Raw genomic sequence first — 23,044 nt, forward strand, 5'->3', positions numbered from 1 at the left:
ATACTGCATATTTGTACACATGCACACTCAAACGAGTGCCTAATAGGTCGCCCGTGGGCCGCCATCTTACCTGTGAGTTTGGTGTAGGCCTCCATGTCCTCTATGGCTGTGGAGAGAGTGAACATCTTCCCTCCTGAGCCCTGGATCTTAATGTAGGGGTCTGCCATCACCAGGGCCTCTGTAAACCTGACCAAATGATGCAACACAAGAATACTGATATTAGAAGACAAGGCAACACATTAATGGTGTGTTTCCAGTCACACTATTTGCTAAATACAGCACAACAATACTGTAGTAGAAGAAATACAATAACAAACAAATACTGGGCAAATCTGTTGTTGTTTCAACCTTTGGATGAATGCACTTGGCTAAATGCCTGTTTCAAATGAATCATCTTCCTAATCAGTGATTTGATATGGTATGGTACCTCACCGATATAATAAAATATCACAGCTTTGGATGACCACTTCAGTTCATTAGTCCATTTGAGGGTACTCTTGTGTGAAGATGTCTGAGCTCATGTCTTCTTCTTTGGAACAAAATACACTTTGCCACCTCACACCACCCACTCCCCCCACCCTCACAACCCCCAGCAGAGGGCGCTCTCAGACTAGCAGGGGATTGTCCAGCACTGCCACCCCAGCAGCCACCCCCCCATCAGCGTGCTCAGAGCTCTTGGTCCGCAGCAGGTGACCCACGCACTCGTTCATCACCATCTCCTTCCCCTGTCTGGAGAAAAAACAACATGAAACATGATTACAGTGACTCTGTCTCATTATCACTCTAACAACATGAAACATGATTACAGTGACTCTCTGTCTCATTATCACTCTAACAACATGAAACATGATTACAGTGACTCTCTGTCTCATTATCACTCTAACAACATGAAACATGATTACAGTGACTCTCTGGCTCTGGGACATTATGACTCTATGACCTGAGTCATAATACTTCCCAATATTCTGTAGTAATTACCTGTGGTAATAACTAAATGACAACATTTACAACATTTGCATATTCCAGACCCATACATTCAAGGCATTATTTGCTTGGACAGTAGGGTACCGAGACAGCACTGCAGACAAGAAAAAAAAAAAAATGTACAACAAGAAAATCGTAGGATGTAGGCAGTCCTCTCAGAGCTGTCCACCTATTGTTTTGCCTTAGGTGTTACTGTTTTATTACGGTGTTTCTGGTTGAGAGTTGCGGGAAAAGTTGTTTTGTTACAATGTCATTTTGACGTTCTATTGTGTTTCAGTTATGGTTCGTGCACATCAAGAAGTGTTTTAATTTCAAGCTGTCATCATATGAATTAAGCTTTAACTGTCAATTCGCCTGACCCGTTAAGACTATAAATAAGGATATTTTTGGGACTCTCTCTCTCTCTCTGTGTGTGTGTGTGTGTGTGTGTTCATATATCCAACTGGGCGTTGCTCAGACAGATCAGCTCAAAACAAACACAAGGTTAGATATTTTATTTATATGGCTGAGGTCAGATACAGTCAAAACATCACTCTTTTTCCATGGATAAACTTTAATTTTTTTTTTATTTTAACATATCCTGATTGTTTTTTTTTGTCCTGAAAGTGAACCATAACTGGCAGCTAAAACATGATAGTCAGCAGCTTTGATGTCAACTCACTTCCTGACAAGAAAGTAGAGTACTGCTAGCAACACAGGTCAAAGGTCAAAAGCCCACACTACAATTGAGGGGCAGGCAATTGTCATTACCACAGACAAATTAAAACCACACAGACCAGGAAAGGAAGGTTACACATGTAAAACAAAAGCACTCAAATGTTCAGAGTTCACCCAGAAAAAAAAACACACTCTACATATTCACACCACCAAACGTGATCTAACACCCAAACCCTTTCCTGTTACGCTACCTGCAGAGTGACCGCTGTCCAGGACAAAATTAATCTGTTAATGCCAGTAAATAGTGATGGCTCAAGCCACATACTGCCATAGACGGAGGACTATACAGCAGCAGTATGCAATACATCAACTCTAAAACAAAAGTTTAAAAATGAAGTCACACCCACACACACACACACTGATATGGATAAATAGGTAAATCTGTGGTATGACACTAAACTAAGCTAAATTAACCTCACATGTTGAACACCGCTATTCTCATATGCCAAGTATGAGAGCTTCAAAGCACTCGGAAAGAGGAGAAATGAGTAAAATAAGTATACATTCAATGTCCAGAACATGTTAAGTTTACATACGACAGTCCAAAACAAACCAATGGCTGATTGCAAGAATAACTTTTGGTCTTTGGAATATATGCACCAAATGAATGTAACAGTGTTCGTAGTTGAAGCTGAAGAAAATAAAAAAATCAACACTTCTAGACTAAAAGGTGCTTTACCAGTTTGTTTTTAGCTACTACCTTACTTTGTTTTTTATTGGACAGGACAGTGAAGATATGACAGGAAGTGAGGCGGACAAGAGGTGGGGAGAGGATTGGGAAATGACATCAGGCCAGACTTGAACCTGTGTCCCCGCGGGCAATGAAGCCCTGAGTGGGGGGACTTATCGGCTTGCGCCACCGTGCCCACCCAAAAGGGATCTTTTGGCCTTGTTCTTCTCTGTTGTGCTGTGTTGTCCTGCCCTGGCTGCACCATCCTGAACACGACACCGGAGAAAGAAACAGACCATTAGTTTCCTCCACCTGAGTTGGATTCCCAGTCACTGCAGGATGCCTATGTAAGTCACTTTGGGTAAAAGCGTTTCCTAAATACCGGACCTTTACCTTTACTTAAGACGACGGGTAAAAAACATTTTGGAATTTCACAAGTTAGTGACCCCCCCACTCAATATATCAGTTCATTAGATCCATGATTGTGTTTGACAAAGATTGATAAGGGTCAAGACAATTTAGTGGGTAAAAACGATGTCAGCATATCCAGTTCTGCAAGGTGCCACCCAGCCTACTGTCAGTGCACAACATTGCTCTCAACACAGGAGTAATGGAGCCAAATTACTTCACATCACATCAAAACTGAGAAAAACAGAACGGACAAGAGTGGATGGGGTGAGTTCAGAGTGTTAGGTGTGGGGAAAGGGAAGGCGGAGTGGAGGATGTGGGAGCAGGGTGAGGCCTGAGCAAAGGAGTGTGTGTGTCGGGTTGGGGCTTCAGAGGCACTGTTGGCTTAGTGAGGGAAAGAAGAGAAAGAAGAGAGGGTGAAAGAGAGGATGGCTGAGGCAGTGTTAAGATCTTGAGCACAGGTGTGTGTGTGTGGCTGGCTGGCTGGCTGGCTGGCTGGGTGCTCCTGCTGTACCTGAGGCTTGGTTTTGCTCCACTCTTCAAAGTACTTCTTGGCGGCCTTCAGTTCGCGCTCGTCCGTGCGCTTGCAGTACACAAGGATATGCTGCTCCTCAAACTGCTCAGGCAGCATCTTGGACACCTGTCAGGGCCGTCGGCATGGCAACACAAGAGACATCTTAACATTCCACGACAGAAGAGACACTTGAAGAAAGTGACCGTTTCCTCATGCTTTAGGGACGGAAACACATGGTTCAGAACACACACACACAGAGACATAGACAGACAGAAACACACACACACACACATACATACATAGATATATATATATTGACACACACAGACAAATATATATATAGACACAGACAGATAGACAGACAGACAGACAGACAGACAGACAGACAGACAGACAAACACACACACACACACACACACACACGGTACTCACATTAAGAGGCATTTTTAGAGAAGAAATCTGTGTATATCACAAGGCGCAATGAAATGTCTTTTCCAGTTAAGAATAGAAACGCACCTGATGCCTGTTGATCTTGTTGGCCTTGGTCGGGGTGGCTTTACAGTAGAACTCAACGTAGTCGATGGGGTCCTTGTCCTTCATGCCGTAGTCCAAGGAGATGACCTGCAGGAGCAGGAGCAAGAGCAGCAGGTTCATGTTAACAGCACACCGCCGGCTCGAAGTGACTCCAAAGAGGAAAGAGCCCAGAGGGCTGGAGCGTTTGCTTACATTGACAACAAAGTCCTCGCTCTTCAAGACCACATCTTCACCACTGGGTTTGGAGCTGGCTACTTCTTTAGCCCACTCCAGCAGCTTATCCTGAGAAGGCCAAACACACACACACACACACACACACAGCATTCAGCAGATGTTTTCAACATTTTCCAGTATGTACACTATATAGACAAAAGTATTCGGAAGCCTGACCATTGCATCAACAGGGACTGTAATAACATTTTATTCATATACATCCCTGTACACCTCCAGGACCCTGAGGCATGCAAGTAAGATTATGACCGACCTCTCCCACCTTGGACAATTAGTCTTTGAGGTACTCCCCTCCGGCAGGAGGCTGCAGTCCATCAGGACCAAAATCTCATGCCAGAAGACCAGCTTCTTTCTGCGCTACAGTTGGCCTCATCAAGAAGGCCCGGGACCCCCCCTGACACAGCCTGTTATCCCGCCCCCATGCTCCAAGTCTGAAGATCTGACTGATGTGTTACGTTAACACACATTACTCTTGGTCTATTACATTATCGTGCACATTGCACTCTTGTTTTGCACATTCCTGCATAGACTGCACAGCTCCTCCATTTCATATTCTGTAAATATTTAAAAAATTTACTTTTTATATTTTTTATAATTTTTTTATTTTATATATTGTTTTTCTTATGTTCTGTAGTACTTATTTTGTGTTATGTTTATTGTCTGCACCAATATGCCAAAGCAAATTCCTGGTAGGGGGTAAACTTACTTGGCAATAAACAATTCTGATTCTGATTCTTTTCATACTACGAAATGATCAACGTCATTGCTGAAATAGAACAACTGAATTGGGGAAGAGAACTAGCGAAATGAACACATGGAGGGCATTAGGGAGGGGACATATTTGTGTGGATAGTAGGACATAGTGTGCCTTCTACTCTATGAGATAATGTTGATGGTATTTGGGCTGAGTGTGGGTATGACTCAGTGTGCAGATTCAGTCTACGCTGCCTCTAGTTGTGAGGTTATTTCCCCCGAACCTCTAAAAGCCTTTCCTAGCGTAAGATGGCATCTAATGCTAATCACCTCCTGCCATTCATTTGGCGGTTCTCTGGCTGGGTTTGGTGGTTTTTTTTTTATCCCCCTCTCTGACCACGTACATGCTTTCATGCCTCTTAATGCCCTGATAAGCCATACTGTGGTCTGCAGTGACAGTGACAGTGTGTGTGTGTGAGTACTTACCTGGGACCCTTCCACGTGAGTGGTGGGGCTGGTCTGACCCACACACTTATACAGACGCCGGCAGATGATGTTCTGGAGGATCTTCCGAGCTCCCGCCAACTCATCAGAGGATGAGTTGAGGATCTCCTGAAAGATGCAGTCTGACACGCACACCCACACACACACAAAGGGGAAATTAAGACTTCCTCAGGACAACAAAGAGAAACTAAGCACTGTAAAAATATTTGTACACATGCACACTCAAACCAGTTGACCTCAAGAAAAAAAAAACATTTTGAGCGAGCCAGTGCCTAACAGGTCGCCCGTGGACCGCCATCTTACCCGTGAGTTTGGTGTAGGCCTCCATGTCCTCTATGGCTGTGGAGAGAGAGAACATCTTCCCTCCTGAGCCCTGGATCTTAATGTAGGGGTGTGCCTTCACCAGGGCCTCTGCAAACCTGACCAAATGATGCAACACAAGAATACTGAGATTAGAAGACAAGGCAACACAATAATGGTGTTTTTCCAGTCACACTATTTGCTAAAAACAGCACAACAATACTGTAGCAGAAGAAATACAATAACAAAAAAATACTGGGCAAAACTGTTGTTTCAACCTTTGGATGTCTGTTTCAAATAAATCATCTCCCTAATCAGTGATTTGATATGGTATGGTCACATGGCGTGTGTGGCAGTGTTTTCTCAGATGGCTCCCCTTAAAGCACTTACATGGTTTCAATGATTTTGACGACCTTGTGCTGGTATGCTCTGCGATGAAGGCAGCTCCGAGTGTGGAACATGTCATACATGTTCGCTCCCTCCTGCACAAGAACAATACAGTAAGCAGATTAATACAAATACCAACAGGAATTCAATCATGAGAGCCAACCTTTGCGTTGCTAGAAAACAGGATTAACTTTAGACAGGCTAGGGCTGACTGGAGCTCTGTGTCACATATAATAAAGCCACGCCACATCATATAGCATGGGTTCCAAAGACATCACTTCTGAAAAGCCTGCCGCCATATTTGTGCCCGATTTGCGCGTCACTGCTTAAGTTAACCAGTGTTTTGTATTGTAATCATTTTCCTGTCAAAGGGAGCTAAACAATAAAACCGTTCAGAAACCTCCGTTTGCCTTTTGGCTCCACCATTACAAAGAGTGCTAGAGACCTGTGGACTCACATTAGCATCAGGAGAAAGTTGATAGAGAGGTGACATTTGTCACTCGTACTGCTTTATCATTCCCTTTTTTGCACTACCTGACCCAATCAGATCACTGAGAACTGACGTTCTACCGTCCCTCTTAAGGTACTATTGAATCTATATAACTGTAAAATCTTAGTTTATTTAGCAAATGATTAATGGCATTTATGTTTTCATGGTACCACTTTACAATAAGGTTCCCTTTATAAAGGTTTATAAATGGTTTATAAATAGGTTATTAATTAGGTTGTAAACCCTTTGTAAGTCATTAATAAGCCATTATAAATGAGTTATAACACAGTTCTTAAAACATCGATGCCGGCTCACTATTTGGTAAGATCCCCATTTTGGCAACCCACTGTCTATCCCTTAACTGGCTATACTAGCCCATTGCACACTCCCTACCATTCTTGTATGTTACTACCAGCACGTAAAGATTACCCCCGCACCGTGGGGGGGGCCTCGCATGCCACCCCCCCCCCATGCGAGGCCCCCCCCACGGTGCGGGGGTAATCTTTACGTGCTGGTAGTAACATACAAGAATGGTAGGGAGCCCCCCCCCCCCCCCCCCCCCACAAAAAAATTTAAAACAAAAAAGTTTTTTTTTTTTTTTTTTCAATTTGAATTACATGGGATGCACACTATGTCCTTATTGTCTTGTCTGTGTTTCCGGAGTTGATATAGAAATAAAGAAAAATATATTTAATTGTGCTTTCTTCGTTAGGTAGCCTAGTGAAGTGACGACATAGGTCAGAAGGTCACAGACCGGCGTGCCCACCGCAAATAGGGAGCTTGAGTTTTAGATATCTTGCCTATATGTGGGGGGGGGGGCTCTCGTGTTTCCGTTACGGTACTGGTTACTACCCCACTCGTTTTGAACGTGTTCTCCCTATGTGTATGTGATTTGTGTATGTTGTGTCTGGATGCTACTGGATGGCCTAAAATTTCCCTCAGGATTAATAAAGTATCCATCCATCCATCCAAGATCAAGTTACTGCTTACTACTCATTAATCGTATGAGTTACTAACAGGTATAACTGGCAAAAGGGAGCCTTATTGTAAAGTGTGAAACAAATCATCATCTATTAATCAGCTACTGTCAGTTATAACTGGCAAAGGGAACCTTATTGTAAAGTGTGAAACAAATCATCATCTATTAATCAGCTACTATCATTTATAACTGGCAAAGGGAACCTTATTGTAAAGTGTGAAACAAATCATCATCTATTAATCAGCTACTATCATTTATAACTGGCAAAGGGAACCTTATTGTAAAGTGTGAAACAAATCATCATTTATTAATCAGCTACCAACATGTATAACTGGCAAAAGGGAGCCTTATTGTAAAGTGTGAAACACATCACCATTGATAAATGAGTAACTAACATTCACATTTACCTAATATAAGTTTTTCACATGGAATGGAAAGTAAGATGCAACAGATACAAGCAAAAATAATGTATTCACACATGTTAAAAATCAACAGTCAAAATGATTACACTGTTGAGTACAAGTGATGCTTATATTTAGACATAAAAGCTTTACGCAGACATCAATAAAACACTTTGAAAGAAATAATGAGATTCAGACTGGAAAGGCTTTTCGTATATCCATGAACAACCGTCCAAGTGGCCCATCAGGGTGACCAGAGCCAAAAAGTCAATCATTTTATCCGGATCACGGCACTGTTGAAACAAGTCCTGGGTTGTGTTCTGTGTGAGTCTGTTTGCTGGGCAAGAAATGGCCACGCACTGAAGTTCTGATGCTTTGTTCCAGCGAAGTGGAGCTCCGTACACTGTACACAATAACATACAACGAGACAGTCTGTAACATGCAGTCGTCAAACACACTGGATATTAGCCTGTTAGCAGAGGGAAAACGTATGCTAGGAACCTCATGGCATAAGACAAAACAAGATAAATGCATTAAATATCACATCGTATGCATCACATGTTGCAGTTCACAATCTTTTAGTATATACGCCGTTATGTCATCATAATACCATGACTTTGAGGGTTTATCACTCATAAATATACGTATAGTTTCTTTGACATACCTCTCTTCAGATCAGCAACTTCAAACTGAAGCCTAAAAGGAGAGATGCCAACAAAACCGAGTTTCTTAAAGGGGCAATACAAGTTGTACTCAGTGTGTTCAAATAACAAGATTTAGTATATACAAATCATGATCAAATATGTAACCGAGTCCAAAATAGTTGCATTCATTTCATGAAATGTCACCAAATCCTGATTTGTTTATATTTAATCTTGTTATTTGAACACACTGAATACGTGAACTTCTATTGCCCCTTTAAGTAACTTGGCTTAGTTTGCATCTCAGTTTAGCATGCTACTACCCAGCAGTAGTACTGGGCAGTAGCATGCTAACTTTAGATAGCTGGCTGACACACCTCGCAAATCCCCTCAGACGTATTTTTCAGTTTAAATAAATGGGTTTCTACATTGTTCACAATCTTTTAGTATATACGCCGTTATGTCATCATTATACCATGACTTTGAGGGTTTATCACTTATAAATATACGTATAGTTTCTTTGACATACCTCTCTTTGCATCTCAGTTTAGCATGCTACTACCCAGAAGATAAACAGCGATTTAAAAGTTGTTTGTTTTACTTGTTTTGCTTAGATTTTTAAAAAAGTTACCGAGACACTATGCAATGTAGAAACCCATTTATTTAAACTGAAAAATACGTCTGAGGGGATTTGCGAGGTGTGTCAGCCAGCTATCTAAAGTTAGCATGCTACTGCCCAGTACTACTGCTGGGTAGTAGCATGCTAAACTGAGATGCAAACTAAGCCAAGTTACTTAAAGGGGCAATAGAAGTTCACGTATTCAGTGTGTTCAAATAACAAGATTAAATATAAACAAATCAGGATTTGGTGACATTTCATGAAATGAATGCAACTATTTTGGACTCGGTTACATATTTGATCATGATTTGTATATACTAAATCTTGTTATTTGAACACACTGAGTACAACTTGTATTGCCCCTTTAAGAAACTCGGTTTTGTTGGCATCTCTCCTTTTAGGCTTCAGTTTGAAGTTGCTGATCTGAAGAGAGGTATGTCAAAGAAACTATACGTATATTTATGAGTGATAAACCCTCAAAGTCATGGTATTATGATGACATAACGGCGTATATACTAAAAGATTGTGAACTGCAACATGTGATGCATACGATGTGATATTTAATGCATTTATCTTGTTTTGTCTTATGCCATGAGGTTCCTAGCATACGTTTTCCCTCTGCTAACAGGCTAATATCCAGTGTGTTTGACGACTGCATGTTACAGACTGTCTCGTTGTATGTTATTGTGTACAGTGTACGGAGCTCCACTTCGCTGGAACAAAGCATCAGAACTTCAGTGCGTGGCCATTTCTTGCCCAGCAAACAGACTCACACAGAACACAACCCAGGACTTGTTTCAACAGTGCCGTGATCCGGATAAAATGATTGACTTTTTGGCTCTGGTCACCCTGATGGGCCACTTGGACGGTTGTTCATGGATATACGAAAAGCCTTTCCAGTCTGAATCTCATTATTTCTTTCAAAGTGTTTTATTGATGTCTGCGTAAAGCTTTTATGTCTAAATATAAGCATCACTTGTACTCAACAGTTTAATCATTTTGACTGTTGATTTTTAACATGTGTGAATACATTATTTTTGCTTGTATCTGTTGCATCTTACTTTCCATTCCATGTGAAAAACTTATATTAGGTAAATGTGAATGTTAGTTACTCATTTATCAATGGTGATGTGTTTCACACTTTACAATAAGGCTCCCTTTGCCAGTTATACATGTTGGTAGCTGATTAATAAATGATGATTTGTTTCACACTTTACAATAAGGTTCCCTTTGCCAGTTATAAATGATAGTAGCTGATTAATAGATGATGATTTGTTTCACACTTTACAATAAGGTTCCCTTTGCCAGTTATAAATGACAGTAGCTGATTAATAGATGATGATTTGTTTCACACTTTACAATAAGGCTCCCTTTTGCCAGTTATACCTGTTAGTAACTCATAAGATTAATGAGTAGTAAGCAGTAACTTGATCTTGGATGGATGGATGGATACTTTATTAATCCTGAGGGAAATTTTAGGCCATCCAGTAGCATCCAGACACAACATACACAAATCACATACACATAGGGAGAACACGTTCAAAACGAGTGGGGTAGTAACCAGTACCGTAACGGAAACACGAGAGCCCCCCCCCCCCCCACATATAGGCAAGATATCTAAAACTCAAGCTCCCTATTTGCGGTGGGCGCGCCGGTCTGTGACCTTCTGACCTATGTCGTCACTTCACTAGGCTACCTAACGAAGAAAGCACAATTAAATATATTTTTCTTTATTTCTATATCAACTCTGGAAACACAGACAAGACAATAAGGACATAGTGTGCATCCCATGTAATTCAAATTGAAAAAAAACAAAAATAAACTTTTTTGTTTTAAATTTTTTTGTGGGGGGGGGGGGCATGCGAGCCCCCCCCCCCCCCCCATGCGAGGCCCCCCCCACGGTGCGGGGGTAATCTTTACGTGCTGGTAGTAACATACAAGAATGGTAGGGAGTGTGCAATGGGCTAGTATAGCCAGTTAAGGGATAGACAATGGGTTGCCAAAATGGGGATCTTACCAAATAGTGAGCCGGCATCGATGTTTTAAGAACTGTGTTATAACTCATTTATAATGGCTTATTAATGACTTACAAAGGGTTTACAACCTAATTAAACCCCATGCGAGGCCCCCCCCACGGTGCGGGGGTAATCTTTACGTGCTGGTAGTAACATACAAGAATGGTAGGGAGTGTGCAATGGGCTAGTATAGCCAGTTAAGGGATAGACAGTGGGTTGCCAAAATGGGGATCTTACCAAATAGTGAGCCGGCATCGATGTTTTAAGAACTGTGTTATAACTCATTTATAATGGCTTATTAATGACTTACAAAGGGTTTACAACCTAATTAATAACCTATTTATAAACCATTTATAAACCTTTATAAAGGGAACCTTATTGTAAAGTGGTACCGTTTTCATTATAAAAGAGATGAGGTGAATATGCATTAAAATAATGTATATTAACCTAAATAAGAACTGTTTCTTTATTGCATTGTGTAGTATAACCCACTCATGTTATTATCCATTATACTTGGCCATTCTATAGATGGCCTAATGCTGAGAAACATGTATGTATATATAAATACATATTTATATGTCTATGGGCGCTGCGACCGTTTCGGACACAAACATGTGACGTCACATGGTGCCAAAGCACAGTGACGTCACATGGTACCAATGAATAGAGGGTTAGTCAGTACATAGAGTCAATGTGTTATTGATACAGGCTAGCTGTTTGTGGACTGCCCAAACAAACCGAATGTTTTGTAAAACCAACTTCTAACTAAAAGATTTGCTTTTGAATTATATGGACTAAAGAAACTGCACACCGGTAGATTCAGAAATTGAAGCTTACAGAAATCAACAAAGGCTGATTTGCTCTCATACCCAATACATATGGTTGGCAACTAGAATGTATGTAAGCCTATCTGATCTGCTGTTCAGTGACATCTAACTGCAAGAACCCTAAAAACAGGAAATGAGAACAGGAACCTTTTCTCTGATGCAAATGTGCTTCTCCCCCTCGACCTCACACACGCGAGCAAACCTCAGGATACGCTGGTAATCAAAGCTGTTCTTGATGCCAAGGTGGTAACAGTCCCTGTGAGCACACACACACACACACACAGACACGTGTCATATTTTCAGTCAATTAGAGCACTAGTTCCATGGAGCCATAGATACATAATCTGGGCCAGGGATCCCCAAAGAGAAGATAGAAAATGGTCTGAGCTACAGACAGAGATACTTTATAACTTTATGACTAAGCACCTGGAGCAAAATGGCTATTTTATCTTTAAAAGCACAGATTAGAAGACAATGACTGCCTAACACGCTGCCAAACCTCGCAAAGTAGTCCCACTTGTCCACATCGATGCCATTCCTTTTGTTGGCCACAATCTCATACAGGAAGGACTTTTCCTTAAGCCTGCCTTTGTAGGGCAACTTCTTGGTTGGCGTGGTTGGGGCCTGTCCTTGGGGAGTCGTGGTTGGGGCCTCCGGGCGTCCGGCGATCTGCTCCTTAATGAAATCCAGGTCATCGGGGAGGGTCAGGCCATGCTCCAGCATCACTGCCTCCAGTTCATTCTCCTTCACCAGGTGGTCAAACATCTGCACAGAGGCCTTCTCATGCTGCAGAGGACACACACACGTGTATTTATACCATATCCACAGTTACATTGTATGGCCGTATAAGTGTGCTTATCTTCCCAGATGCCCTCATAAGAGGTGGTGATAAAACGTAGTTAATCAACGTCGTGCCTGGTACTGGTGACGTGCCCAGTCACTCACACCCTCTTCTTAATGATTGGAGAAGGACCTAGTCACTCACACCCTCTCTTTAACGAGTGGAGGAGGACCCAGACCAGTACTGTACTTTCGTTTCAATCCAGTGTATTTGTGTGCGTAGTAGGTGAAATAAAACGTGTCAAACATTGGCAGTGCTTTTATTGAGTTGCTGGTATTTTCTGCTTACATTTAAAGCGGAGTCCTAAAGTCACATGTGTTGCAAAGGGCCTCATGTCAGGTGACAACTGCAAAGAGTTTGCAACACTTTTTACCAGGCGTTCTACACAGCCTAAACAGCATCTAAAACTCAGTTCTCAGGTATTCTTAAACTGACTGGTGAGTAACTTCAGATCTGTGCAAACATGTTGTTGCCAAGGAGACTGCCCTCATGAACATACCATTAGCCCAAGGCCAGAGAACACCTGCTCCCATCACATTACATTCACTAATCTAGCAGCTGGGTGGGGACCTTATAGTACTGGATTATCAGTGTGTGTGTGCGTGTGTGTGTGTGTGTGTGCGCGCATGTGCGTGTGTGTGTGTGTGTGTCCTAGCAAGGAAACATATGACCTTGGTGTTGTTAGCAATTTGTTCTAATCAGATGAAGGAAGACCTTCTGGATGCATTCATTTACCTTCCACTTGTACCCCGGGCGGACTTTGGGATGAGGGATGAACATTCCATCGTACAAGTGAGAGAACGGCCCATGTCCTGCGTACACGTTTTTAAAAACATAAACAGATATTTTCAGGGTAAATAGTACATGAATGTCCGAAGCACTGACTGTAGAAACTGAATATCAGTGGAAGAAAGACTGTATCCTAGCTTTAGGGTAGACTAGGGAAGATCCCCACCCAATCCTACTCCTACAAGGAACATAGGTAACAACATGACCCCCCCCTCCCCCCTTATCCAACAAACGCTTAGTAAAGACCTGAAAAGCATCTGTGCCGAGAGGCCAAGTCTGGTGCGTTTGGGTCTGAGTGAATATGCGCAGTGGTACACGGTAGCTTTCTCTAGCGCGCTTGTAAGCTTGTGACACACTTACCCAAGTCATGGCACAGGCCTGCAATCTGCACACACAGGATATCCCTCCTGGTTATGAGCAGCTCAGGTTGCCGTTCATTCAGAGTTTGGACCAGCTGACCAGCCAGATACCCGACCCTGTAGGATGCATACACAATGTCATATCACCATGGAAGAAAATCCACTCACAAAATATACAACAAGAGCATTTTATCCAGTTAATCCTGCAATTACTGCAGTTTTAAACTTAACTCCTTTAGGCCAAAACATGGCTAGTGCTGTATTGCTCCCAAGGCCATACAGATATGGTTTGAGCTTAGGGTACATATTACTTTGAGTTTTAGTTTCAGAAAAGCAGCATTTAGTGTAAACACTGAAAGATATCATTGGTCTGGGTGGAAAGCTAAACAGATTTCCCGTGAAAACACCACTGTTATACTATAATATAACAGACTTCAATGTTAGCTCCGACATTAGTTGCGGTTGCGTTATTCCAGCAAAGAACTCGATGAAATGTCGGTCTGATGGTCGATGTCGGTTTATTCTACGTAACGGTGTAGGTTGGGTGCATTCTGGGCATGGGGTATGAAAAGGTGTAAATGTCTGCAGACAGGAAGGGTCTTGTTGACCATTTGTGTGTTAATGAAGGTGGCGAGAATGTGATACATTCTTGTGAGGGAGGAATTCATATGAGTTGAAAGTATATGAAAAACACCTTAATCTAACAACACCTGCACCTCTCTCTCTGGCGCTCCCTCTCTCTGGCGCTCCCTCTCTTTCTCTCTGACTCTCTCTCTTTCTCTCTTTCTCTCTGATTGCTTGCTCTCTTGCTTGCTCTCTCTCTCTTTCTCTCTCTCTTTCTCTCTCTCTTTCTCTCTCTCTCACTGTCTATCTCTGGCTCTCTCTCTGGCTCTCTGTCATTCAAACACACACCCAACAGAGTGTTCCAAATGGTTGTGGGACGCCCAAGGGAACACCAGGTAGGTCAAGAGACGAGGCTTTTCACTTTAGTCCTCCTCGTGTTTATCCCTTTTTCATCTCTCTCTCTCACACACACACACAGACACACACACACAGACAGACACACACACACACACCCGAGAGAGTGTTCAAAGCGGTTGTGGGATGCCCCTGGGAACACCAGGTAGGCCCCACCCAGCTGCTTGATGTGGCGAAGCCTCTGGAACTGAGGAGTGTCTATGATGCGCACCAGGAGGGGGTGCATCTCAATGTGGCCGTGGATGGGGTCGTTGAAGACCTGGAGAGAGAGAGAGAGAGAGAGAGAGAGAGAGAGAGAGAGAGAGAGAGAGAGAGAGAGAGAGAAATAAATCTACATTGAGATCTGTGTCTTTTATAAGTGCTTTGTAACCCCATTTTTTTTTCTTTCCTACTGTGAGGCGCATTGTGTTACCTCCGTGTATGAAATGCGCCGTACAAATAAAGTTTGATTGATTGATTGATTGATTGATACATGCCACTAAAAGTACAAACCACTGAGATTCATAAAAAGGGAGTGTTGACATTTGGAATGAGGGTGTAATACAGTGTTACTTATCGCGTGTTACTCAAGCTTTTAATTGGTGGCTTGCATGGCAGCTAATAGTTATATGGCAACACAACCAATAAGATGTCCCCACATACCTTCATAGGCACGTCTGTGATGTGCCATAGTTTCTGCAGGCTGTGGAGAATCTGCAAGCGTTTCTCCAGAGGTCTAAAAGAGGAGCCAATATCACAGTGACAAAAGCTTCCACCCAGTCCCATTCATCTCAATCCAACCCACTCTGTATCAATCTAGATGTGGAAATCTAGTCAAGAGTAATGTGTTCTAGTCTAGTCTGAAAAAGGCACCTCATGTCTGATCACAGCCATACTCACCCAATTCCAATCTCCTTCAGATGCGACTCTGTGAGGTTGCGCAAAGCCAGCCCTGTGATCTGTTTCTCTGCAGAGAAACAATGTGGGCACATTGTGAGAAATTAGTTGATCAGGTTTGGTAGGTATTGTTAAAACGCCTGCCTCCACCAGCTCTATCCAGTTGGGCACCCCACTGTGCCGGCCATTCACGGGACCTGGGGTCCATGAGAGGTCATCCTATCATTTGATCCCAGAGTTCCGTGGGGCTCGTGCACAGTGGAATTTCACTGACCATTTGGTCAAACCCAACGGTTTCAAGGCTCCCCCTCAGCTCCCCTATATAAGCCTGACCCACCGCTGGCCAGTGTGTGGGTCAATAGAAGCTGGAGAGGAGCATTCTCATCAAGGAGTAAACGGACAATCCATTATCAAGGACATTCACTTTCGTCTTGCCGTGCGTCTTTGTGAATGTGAGTGTTTGTATATAGTATATGTGTGGTTTAGCGATTTAGTCTATTAATATCAGTGTAGGTAATATCTGTTAGGCATTTAGCATATTAATCATTCACAGTCCTGTGTATTTCACTCCGTTACTGCTAATTCACGTGAATGTTAGTAACGGAGATAATGGAATGTTCACCGTTACGCGGCACTGTGTTAAAGTAACGTATCCATGTTCAGATCATTGCCGTTATATTCATCGTGTGGATAATATAGTTATGCTTGGTGTATATATCATTGTTAATATTGTATATTTGTTATTTATGTCATTCTGTAGAAACCACGGTTCAAACACGGATTATATCAGTCAGTTCACGGTCATTTACGGATAATTCAATCACAGTTCCTCGTCATTCATGTCCATCCTGCCATTCAAGGCTTGAGTGTGTGCAATAAATACTCCATTACATCTGTCATCATTGGGACATTGACATCATTCTCGTTCTAACCGAACAGACCTGTGGCGATTGTCACCCTTTTCACAACTAGCAATACAGTCCTTTTTGGGGTTTATTCAATTCATCATCCCCCTATTTTATAGGTATGACTTGGCATTTCATCTGGTTCGACAACATATTTGGGGCCAGTGCCAGCCGTAAGAAAAATGAACAACACATAAGGCACATAAGTTTGTGTGGGAAACAGGCTTACGAGGCAATTCATTAGTTTTGAACTGAGGTGCTCCAACAGCTCTGAAACTCCAAGGTGTTTTTTTCTGCTGAAATAGACTGGGTCATAGCCCAACATGATCTCATCAGAGCAGGATGAGCGAGAGAGAGAGAGAGAGAGAGAGAGAGAGAGAGAGAAAGAAAGAAAGAGAAAGTGGAGTATGTGGGTATGAGACTTCCCCTGAATTCAAATCTACACCAAGTCCACAGTGTGAAAACACCAGCTGAGAAAGCACACTATGCTGCCTGGATGTTGTTGTGTCTCTGAGTATTCCTCAAGGTGCAATTATCAGTTAGATCCACCGGTCATTCCCAAGGCAATCACACAGCTATGCCGTCACCTAGATTGGTTCGAAGAGACATTTTCTACAGAATGTACATTACTATTGTTAGCAATGTTATAGGCACACTTTCCAGTCAGACGTCACGGTCTCTTAAATCCAGATCGTGCAACACTCTTTAAAGCAGGGGTTCTCAAACTTTTTCTGTCATTCCCCACTTTGAACAAAGGGGGCTGTGAGAAGGTGAAATCTCCCCCTCCTCACTGTGGCAACTCAGGATGGTGCCTTTAAGACACTTTGACCCCCCCCACCGCAATGGTTGGTTCCGTGCTCCCCCACGTCAATGGTGGGGTCCAATTTAGCCCAAGTGGCTACCCTATGTAAAGTGTGCCTCAGGCAGACATGGGGAGAGACTTTTTCGAGAGAGGCATTCGACAGCACGGCCAAAGAACTTTGGGAGAAACAGGTGTACTGCTTTCCCTGCTTACCTATGTGAGGTGAAAGTCAGTGCGTGTCTAGATGTGTGGACACTGTTAGCTTTGTTTTGTCCACTTGCTTTGTATGCCTTGTTCTTTGTGCCTTGTCTTGTGCCTTGTCCGGGTACCGTGTTTGTGTGCCTTGTGTTGGGCTTAGTGTATGTAGGTATTTCTTTTCTATAGCCAGTTTATGTACTTAGTTTCAGGTTAGTCTCTGTGCCTAGGTTGGGGCCTGGCTTTGGCCGAACAGGTGCCTGTGATCGGGCCTAAAAAGTACGACAAGCAGGTGCCCAGGTCAATCAAAATGTTCGCACTATGGTTCCAGGTCACATTTTCATCCCGGTCCCCCATCTATGTTAATACAGTGTTGTATAATGGTGCGGCTCCTATAATGTATAATATATAATGGAGCAACACGTAGGCTACAGGGTTGGTGTGGTAGAGCGAGAGAGAGCGAGAGCGAGCGAAAGAGAGAGAGAGAGAACAGTGATGCACACGGATAGATCAGATGTAGCGACCGGAGCAAAGTTATGTTGCAGTAACGTTGAACCCTGTGCAACGAGTGTGGAGAATAAATCCTCGGGCCAAATCAAGTTGCCCTTTCATTTGATCATCAACTGCAGACCGAGGGAAAGGGAGATAACCCCGGAGTTTAGAACATAGAACACTTCGGCCCTGGGGGGGGGGTAAACAAAAGTCTACCCTGTAATCTCTACAGTACGACTGGCAGGAAAGGTTAACAACTGGCTAATTAATACAATACAATATTTAATAGGCTAATTAATACAATATTTCTTTGTTTGCGTGTGGCTGTTTAGTGTGATGGGGGTGTATGATGGTTATTGTCTATAAAGGAAGGCATTGCAACGGGAAAATCTCCCGTTCGTCACGTCCAAACGCTGCTTTAAAGTAACATTAGCCACAGATGCAAGCTAGCTCACTTATTTGGACAAAGTTAAAAAAGAACTGATCTATAATGGCCAAATCAATTACCTTAATTTAAAGACAACCCTGTACAGAGTAGCCTTAGAGTCATTCCATGTCAAGTGTACAAAAGGCTCCCACTCGACCGCCTCAGATTTGGCTGAAATACTTTTTTATAGGCATAGTCCCAAATATAAGCTCTCTACACCTGCTTTCAACCACAAATAACAGATACATTTAAGACATCTGTTGAAAATTATGATTGTAAAACAGTGCCGTGGTGGTCATAGAGCAGAATTGCAGCTACAATTGTCATTGGGCCTGTGTGCAGGGATGGGTATCATGTAAGGTCAAGCATCATGAAGGCCAGGGTGCAGGTGCAGGCCAGTGGAAAGTAACAAGCAGTCAGGAGGGGGGTCACTTACTCACACCCACCCACACAAACACATACACACACATAAAAGACATACACATACACACATACACTCACACACACACACACACACACACACACACACACTCGCACATAAGCACACACACAAGATGATGGCAGTCAAGGTCAGACCAGGCCTCCAAAAAAGTGATACCAAGCAAATTGGCAGGAGGGTCTATCTCCCTCAAAGCAAAAGTTCCCCCGCAACAGGTGAGCGAGAATATTCTGAGTGGCCAAAAGCGTAGATAAAATATGAGGAGATATAAGGGAATATTCTGATTGGATCAGTATAGATGGAGGTTGAAGATCGTGACTTGCAGAAAGTGACGAATTATGAGTATAAAAAGTAAATGCATTGGGTGTTTTAGTCAGAGCTGCTCCATGGACCACCACTCTCATTTTGGATGAAATGTCTGCAAGGATGGAATAAAACTTCAGTTTATCGCACTCTGGACTTCTGACTCTGATTGAAAAATTACTTTAAGATTTGGAAACAGTTGTTAATTCGCTACAACACATCCTAATATAAAAAAATCTAAAACCAATTGACAGCAAGCCATGGTGTCACATATTACAAACACATGAATTTTTAGGAAATTCCTTCAGTTTTTAAGTAGGACTTTTGGGGCTCTGTCAGTGGCGTAACGTAGTAACGACGGGCCCAGGTGCAAGATATTATGACGGGCCCCCCTAGTGAACGCAAAAAAAAAACGTTAATCAAAGGTGTTTGTTATCGATATAAATAGTGTTTAATTAATCAACCTTACATATTTCAGAAGTGATTGGTGTGTACACAATGAACTAAGTCTTGTTTGACTCTCAGCAGGAACATTTCTTACCGTAACAATTGTTAACTGTTGCATGTTTGCTGACACACCACTGAGGGCAGAAACTATTCTGATCCCAGCTGAAATGCTGCACTGCTGACTCTGTGGGCTGGCGACTAGTTGACGGCAATTCAAAAGCCAAAATAATCTAATTTGGGCAGCTTTGCCGCCTTCTCCTGTTCTTTTTTCTCTTGCCCTTTTCTACTTCCACTCTTGTGCTTAAAAGGCATTGTTACGAGTAAAGTTGTGCTGTGCAGTGCTCAATGAGCTAGGTTATCAGACCTTCAGACCTAGGTTATCAGAATTGGTTTAACTATAGCGTATTGTATTGTCACATGATCAAATAGAGACTTGACATTGGACATACATATTACCCAGCAATCCTCATTGCTAATCATAAAAATAAAAATAAGAACTTTTAATTTGATTGAATAGTGTTTTGATAGTTTCTATAGTGTATGTAGGATAAGCATATGATTTTGTTATAAATTGCTACTTTTTCCCAAAAAATAATCACAACCATGACTGAGATAAGTTTGCCCTTTTAGGTGTATAGAAAGCATTTGACACTTCGATCGATTTTCAAATAGCGCGCATTTGAACATATGCGCGCTATGCAACCTCCCCTGATAGGGGGCCCGTTAATTCACGCGTGTATATCTTTGAGCTCGGTTACGGGCCCCGACACCTCACGGGCCCAGGTGCAGCCGCACCTGCTGCACCCCCTATAGCTACGCCCCTGGGCTCTGTTATTGACTTTAAGCCTAAAATACACCAGCTGTGCCACGGCGCGGCGTGTCATATAATTTGTATCATGATGGAACAACATTTTTCTTTATGTACCTAGGTGATTGTCATAAAATGTCGAAAGGTACACGTACACTGTATTATAAACGGATTACTTTATTATAACTCGTGAGAACTAACACACATGACTGATATTCCTCTTCCATAATATAACCAAGAATAGAACCGTGGCGGCAATAGAGCAGCACGCTGCCGCCAGGGTGCGTGTTTATAAGAAATATAATGGACAGGCTGTTTTGACACGCGTCGGTGGGTGCCAATGTATTTTAGCCTTAAGCCCTTTGACAATGCAACAAGAAATAACAGCGACTTCATGCAGAGGCTCTGTCTTAGGGGCCCCTTGAGCTCATGGGCCCCTGTGCCCGGTAGGCCCGTTCGGTAATCCATCCCTGGTGAGAATGAATGAAGACTGTCGTCTCTTGTTCTACTAAAAATATAACAATAAACTTGTTTCAACAATTTGATGTTTCCACGGTAATGTAATCAAATTCTTCATTGTGATACATCAGGTTCTCTTTATCTCAGTCACTCTGTATAAACAGACATGGCCTATGAGAGAATTCATCTGACTCTCACAGACTGCTTGCCACTATGTATGATTCTGATCCTTCTGCAGAATTCTTTGTTCCAGCACACTATGTTCTTACAACCCCCCCCCCCCCCCCTTCTTAATATTTCACATGACATGTTTTGCACGAGAACATTTGCCATTCACATTATTTCTAATACACTAGATTACAAAAAATATATAATACTTCGAGAAGTAAACCAAGTATTTTGACATTCAAAACGAATTACTGGCCAAGCATCATATTCAGATTTACGTAAAAATATAATGCTGTTGAATCATCAACAAACCAACCAACCAACATGCCCGACTGTGGAACCAGGTCCCATGGAAAAAGCCATTGGCAAAACCTGTCGGACTGGTGAGACAAGTTCCAACGTTCCAAAAACCTTACTGGCATCCAGCAAACGTCCCATCCCTCTGTGGAAAAACAATGTTCCTGGCTCCAGTTCAAAAATGTGTAATGTTAGCTAAATTACATATGAGCACAGGTGTGCGAACATGCATCAGAGAAAGCTAGATTACAAAAAAGATTTTCTGCAGAAGGATCAGTCTCACACAGAGCAAGCAGTCTGTGAGAGGCCCATTAATAGGCAGATTAATTATGTCAATCCCCTTCACTCTTCTTTTATTTGTTTCTTGTTTCTCTGTCCATCCATTCCTACTTTTTTGTCAGCCTTCTTTGACTTTACAGTCCTCCATCCTCCATCACACTCCATCTCTCTGCTTCACTCCATTTTCTGTCCTTCTTTCAGTATTTTCCCTCTTCACTCTCTCTTATTATACGGCTCTTCAGAATGTTCCAAAAAAGTTCCGTTGATTTGAATGGGCCACCCCAACGTTCGCAGGTCTGATATGTAAGGGATAATGTATTGTCCAGAGGTCATTATCCAAAAATAAACCCCGACGGGGCGAACAGCGGCTATGTGCGCGTCCGTCGGAAGCAGCCTAATGATACAAATACAATCGATTTGTATATCGCTTTTCATGGACCCCAACGACGCTTTTGAGAGCAAATATGTAAACAGATGACAGACGATATAGTGGTGAGGTGTTGTAGTAGAGAACCATGTGACACAGGCTATCACCCTCATTTCATAGCACCCTCAGTAAAACGCTGAGCTCCCCCATAGGACCTGCAGAAAAAAATATCTGGCGCCGCCACTGCATAGGGTTTTTTAATACAATATACAGAGCCTACATACATAGGAAGGTCTGTGTATATTATAAAGTATTTAGCTTTAACATTGAGTTTTCCACAGGCCTTCAAAGATGCTGCCAAAAAGCGTAGAGTAAAATTTTAGAGCAAATTCAAGCACCCCGAATACAATGATAGCCTATATCAAAGCCACACCCTTGGAAGCCCATATTCTTCAAGTAATGGTAGCAGATTTTAAGCCTGAAGTTTGAAGGAGCTAGCTTAAATACTTTTCTAGTTATAGCAATTTGAAAATGGCTCTTCAGAAAACGCTGCTTAAAAAGCGTCTGAAAATGCACATAACATTTTTTTGTGACAAAACTATTGGGAGTAGAGAGCTAATATTTGGGACTATACCTATTAAGAAGTGCATGAACAACCTTGAATTATTTCAGCCAAATCTGAGATTCAGTCAATTTGGTACAAATGTTTTATGCTTGTGTGAAAACGGAGCGCTCACCTTTAAATTTGCTCTCCCATTCTTCAAGTCCCTCAATACGAAGGTAACAACAAGTGGCTTCAACATCCCAGTGTATGTAATCTTCATCTTGATCCAGACGTGGAACCTTTGGCTCTCGATTTTCTGGGGTTTCGTTGTATGGACGTTTACCATCCATGACTT

The 23,044-nt window shown here is 42.4% G+C and overlaps 1 protein-coding gene across 1 annotated transcript; it reads right to left on the reverse strand.

Annotated features, from left to right (window-relative positions):
- Nucleotides 1-1,463: 1,463 nt before the first annotated feature.
- Nucleotides 1,464-23,039, reverse strand: LOC116220180 (deoxynucleoside triphosphate triphosphohydrolase SAMHD1-like). Its single transcript, XM_031565492.2, has 15 exons — nt 22,883-23,039; nt 15,761-15,827; nt 15,524-15,596; nt 14,980-15,140; nt 13,905-14,020; nt 13,491-13,567; nt 12,414-12,700; nt 12,062-12,170; nt 5,946-6,037; nt 5,559-5,674; nt 5,238-5,377; nt 4,020-4,109; nt 3,810-3,914; nt 3,294-3,419; nt 1,464-2,637 (listed from the first exon to the last, which is right to left on the reverse strand). The coding sequence occupies exons 1-15, from the start codon at nt 23,037-23,039 to the stop codon at nt 2,545-2,547; spliced, it is 1,809 nt and encodes a 602-aa protein (XP_031421352.1). The 3' UTR covers nt 1,464-2,544.
- Nucleotides 23,040-23,044: the final 5 nt, after the last annotated feature.

This window comes from Clupea harengus, chromosome 4, assembly GCF_900700415.2.
Source record: "Clupea harengus chromosome 4, Ch_v2.0.2, whole genome shotgun sequence".
In the NCBI taxonomy this organism is placed as follows: Eukaryota; Metazoa; Chordata; class Actinopteri; order Clupeiformes; family Clupeidae; genus Clupea; species Clupea harengus.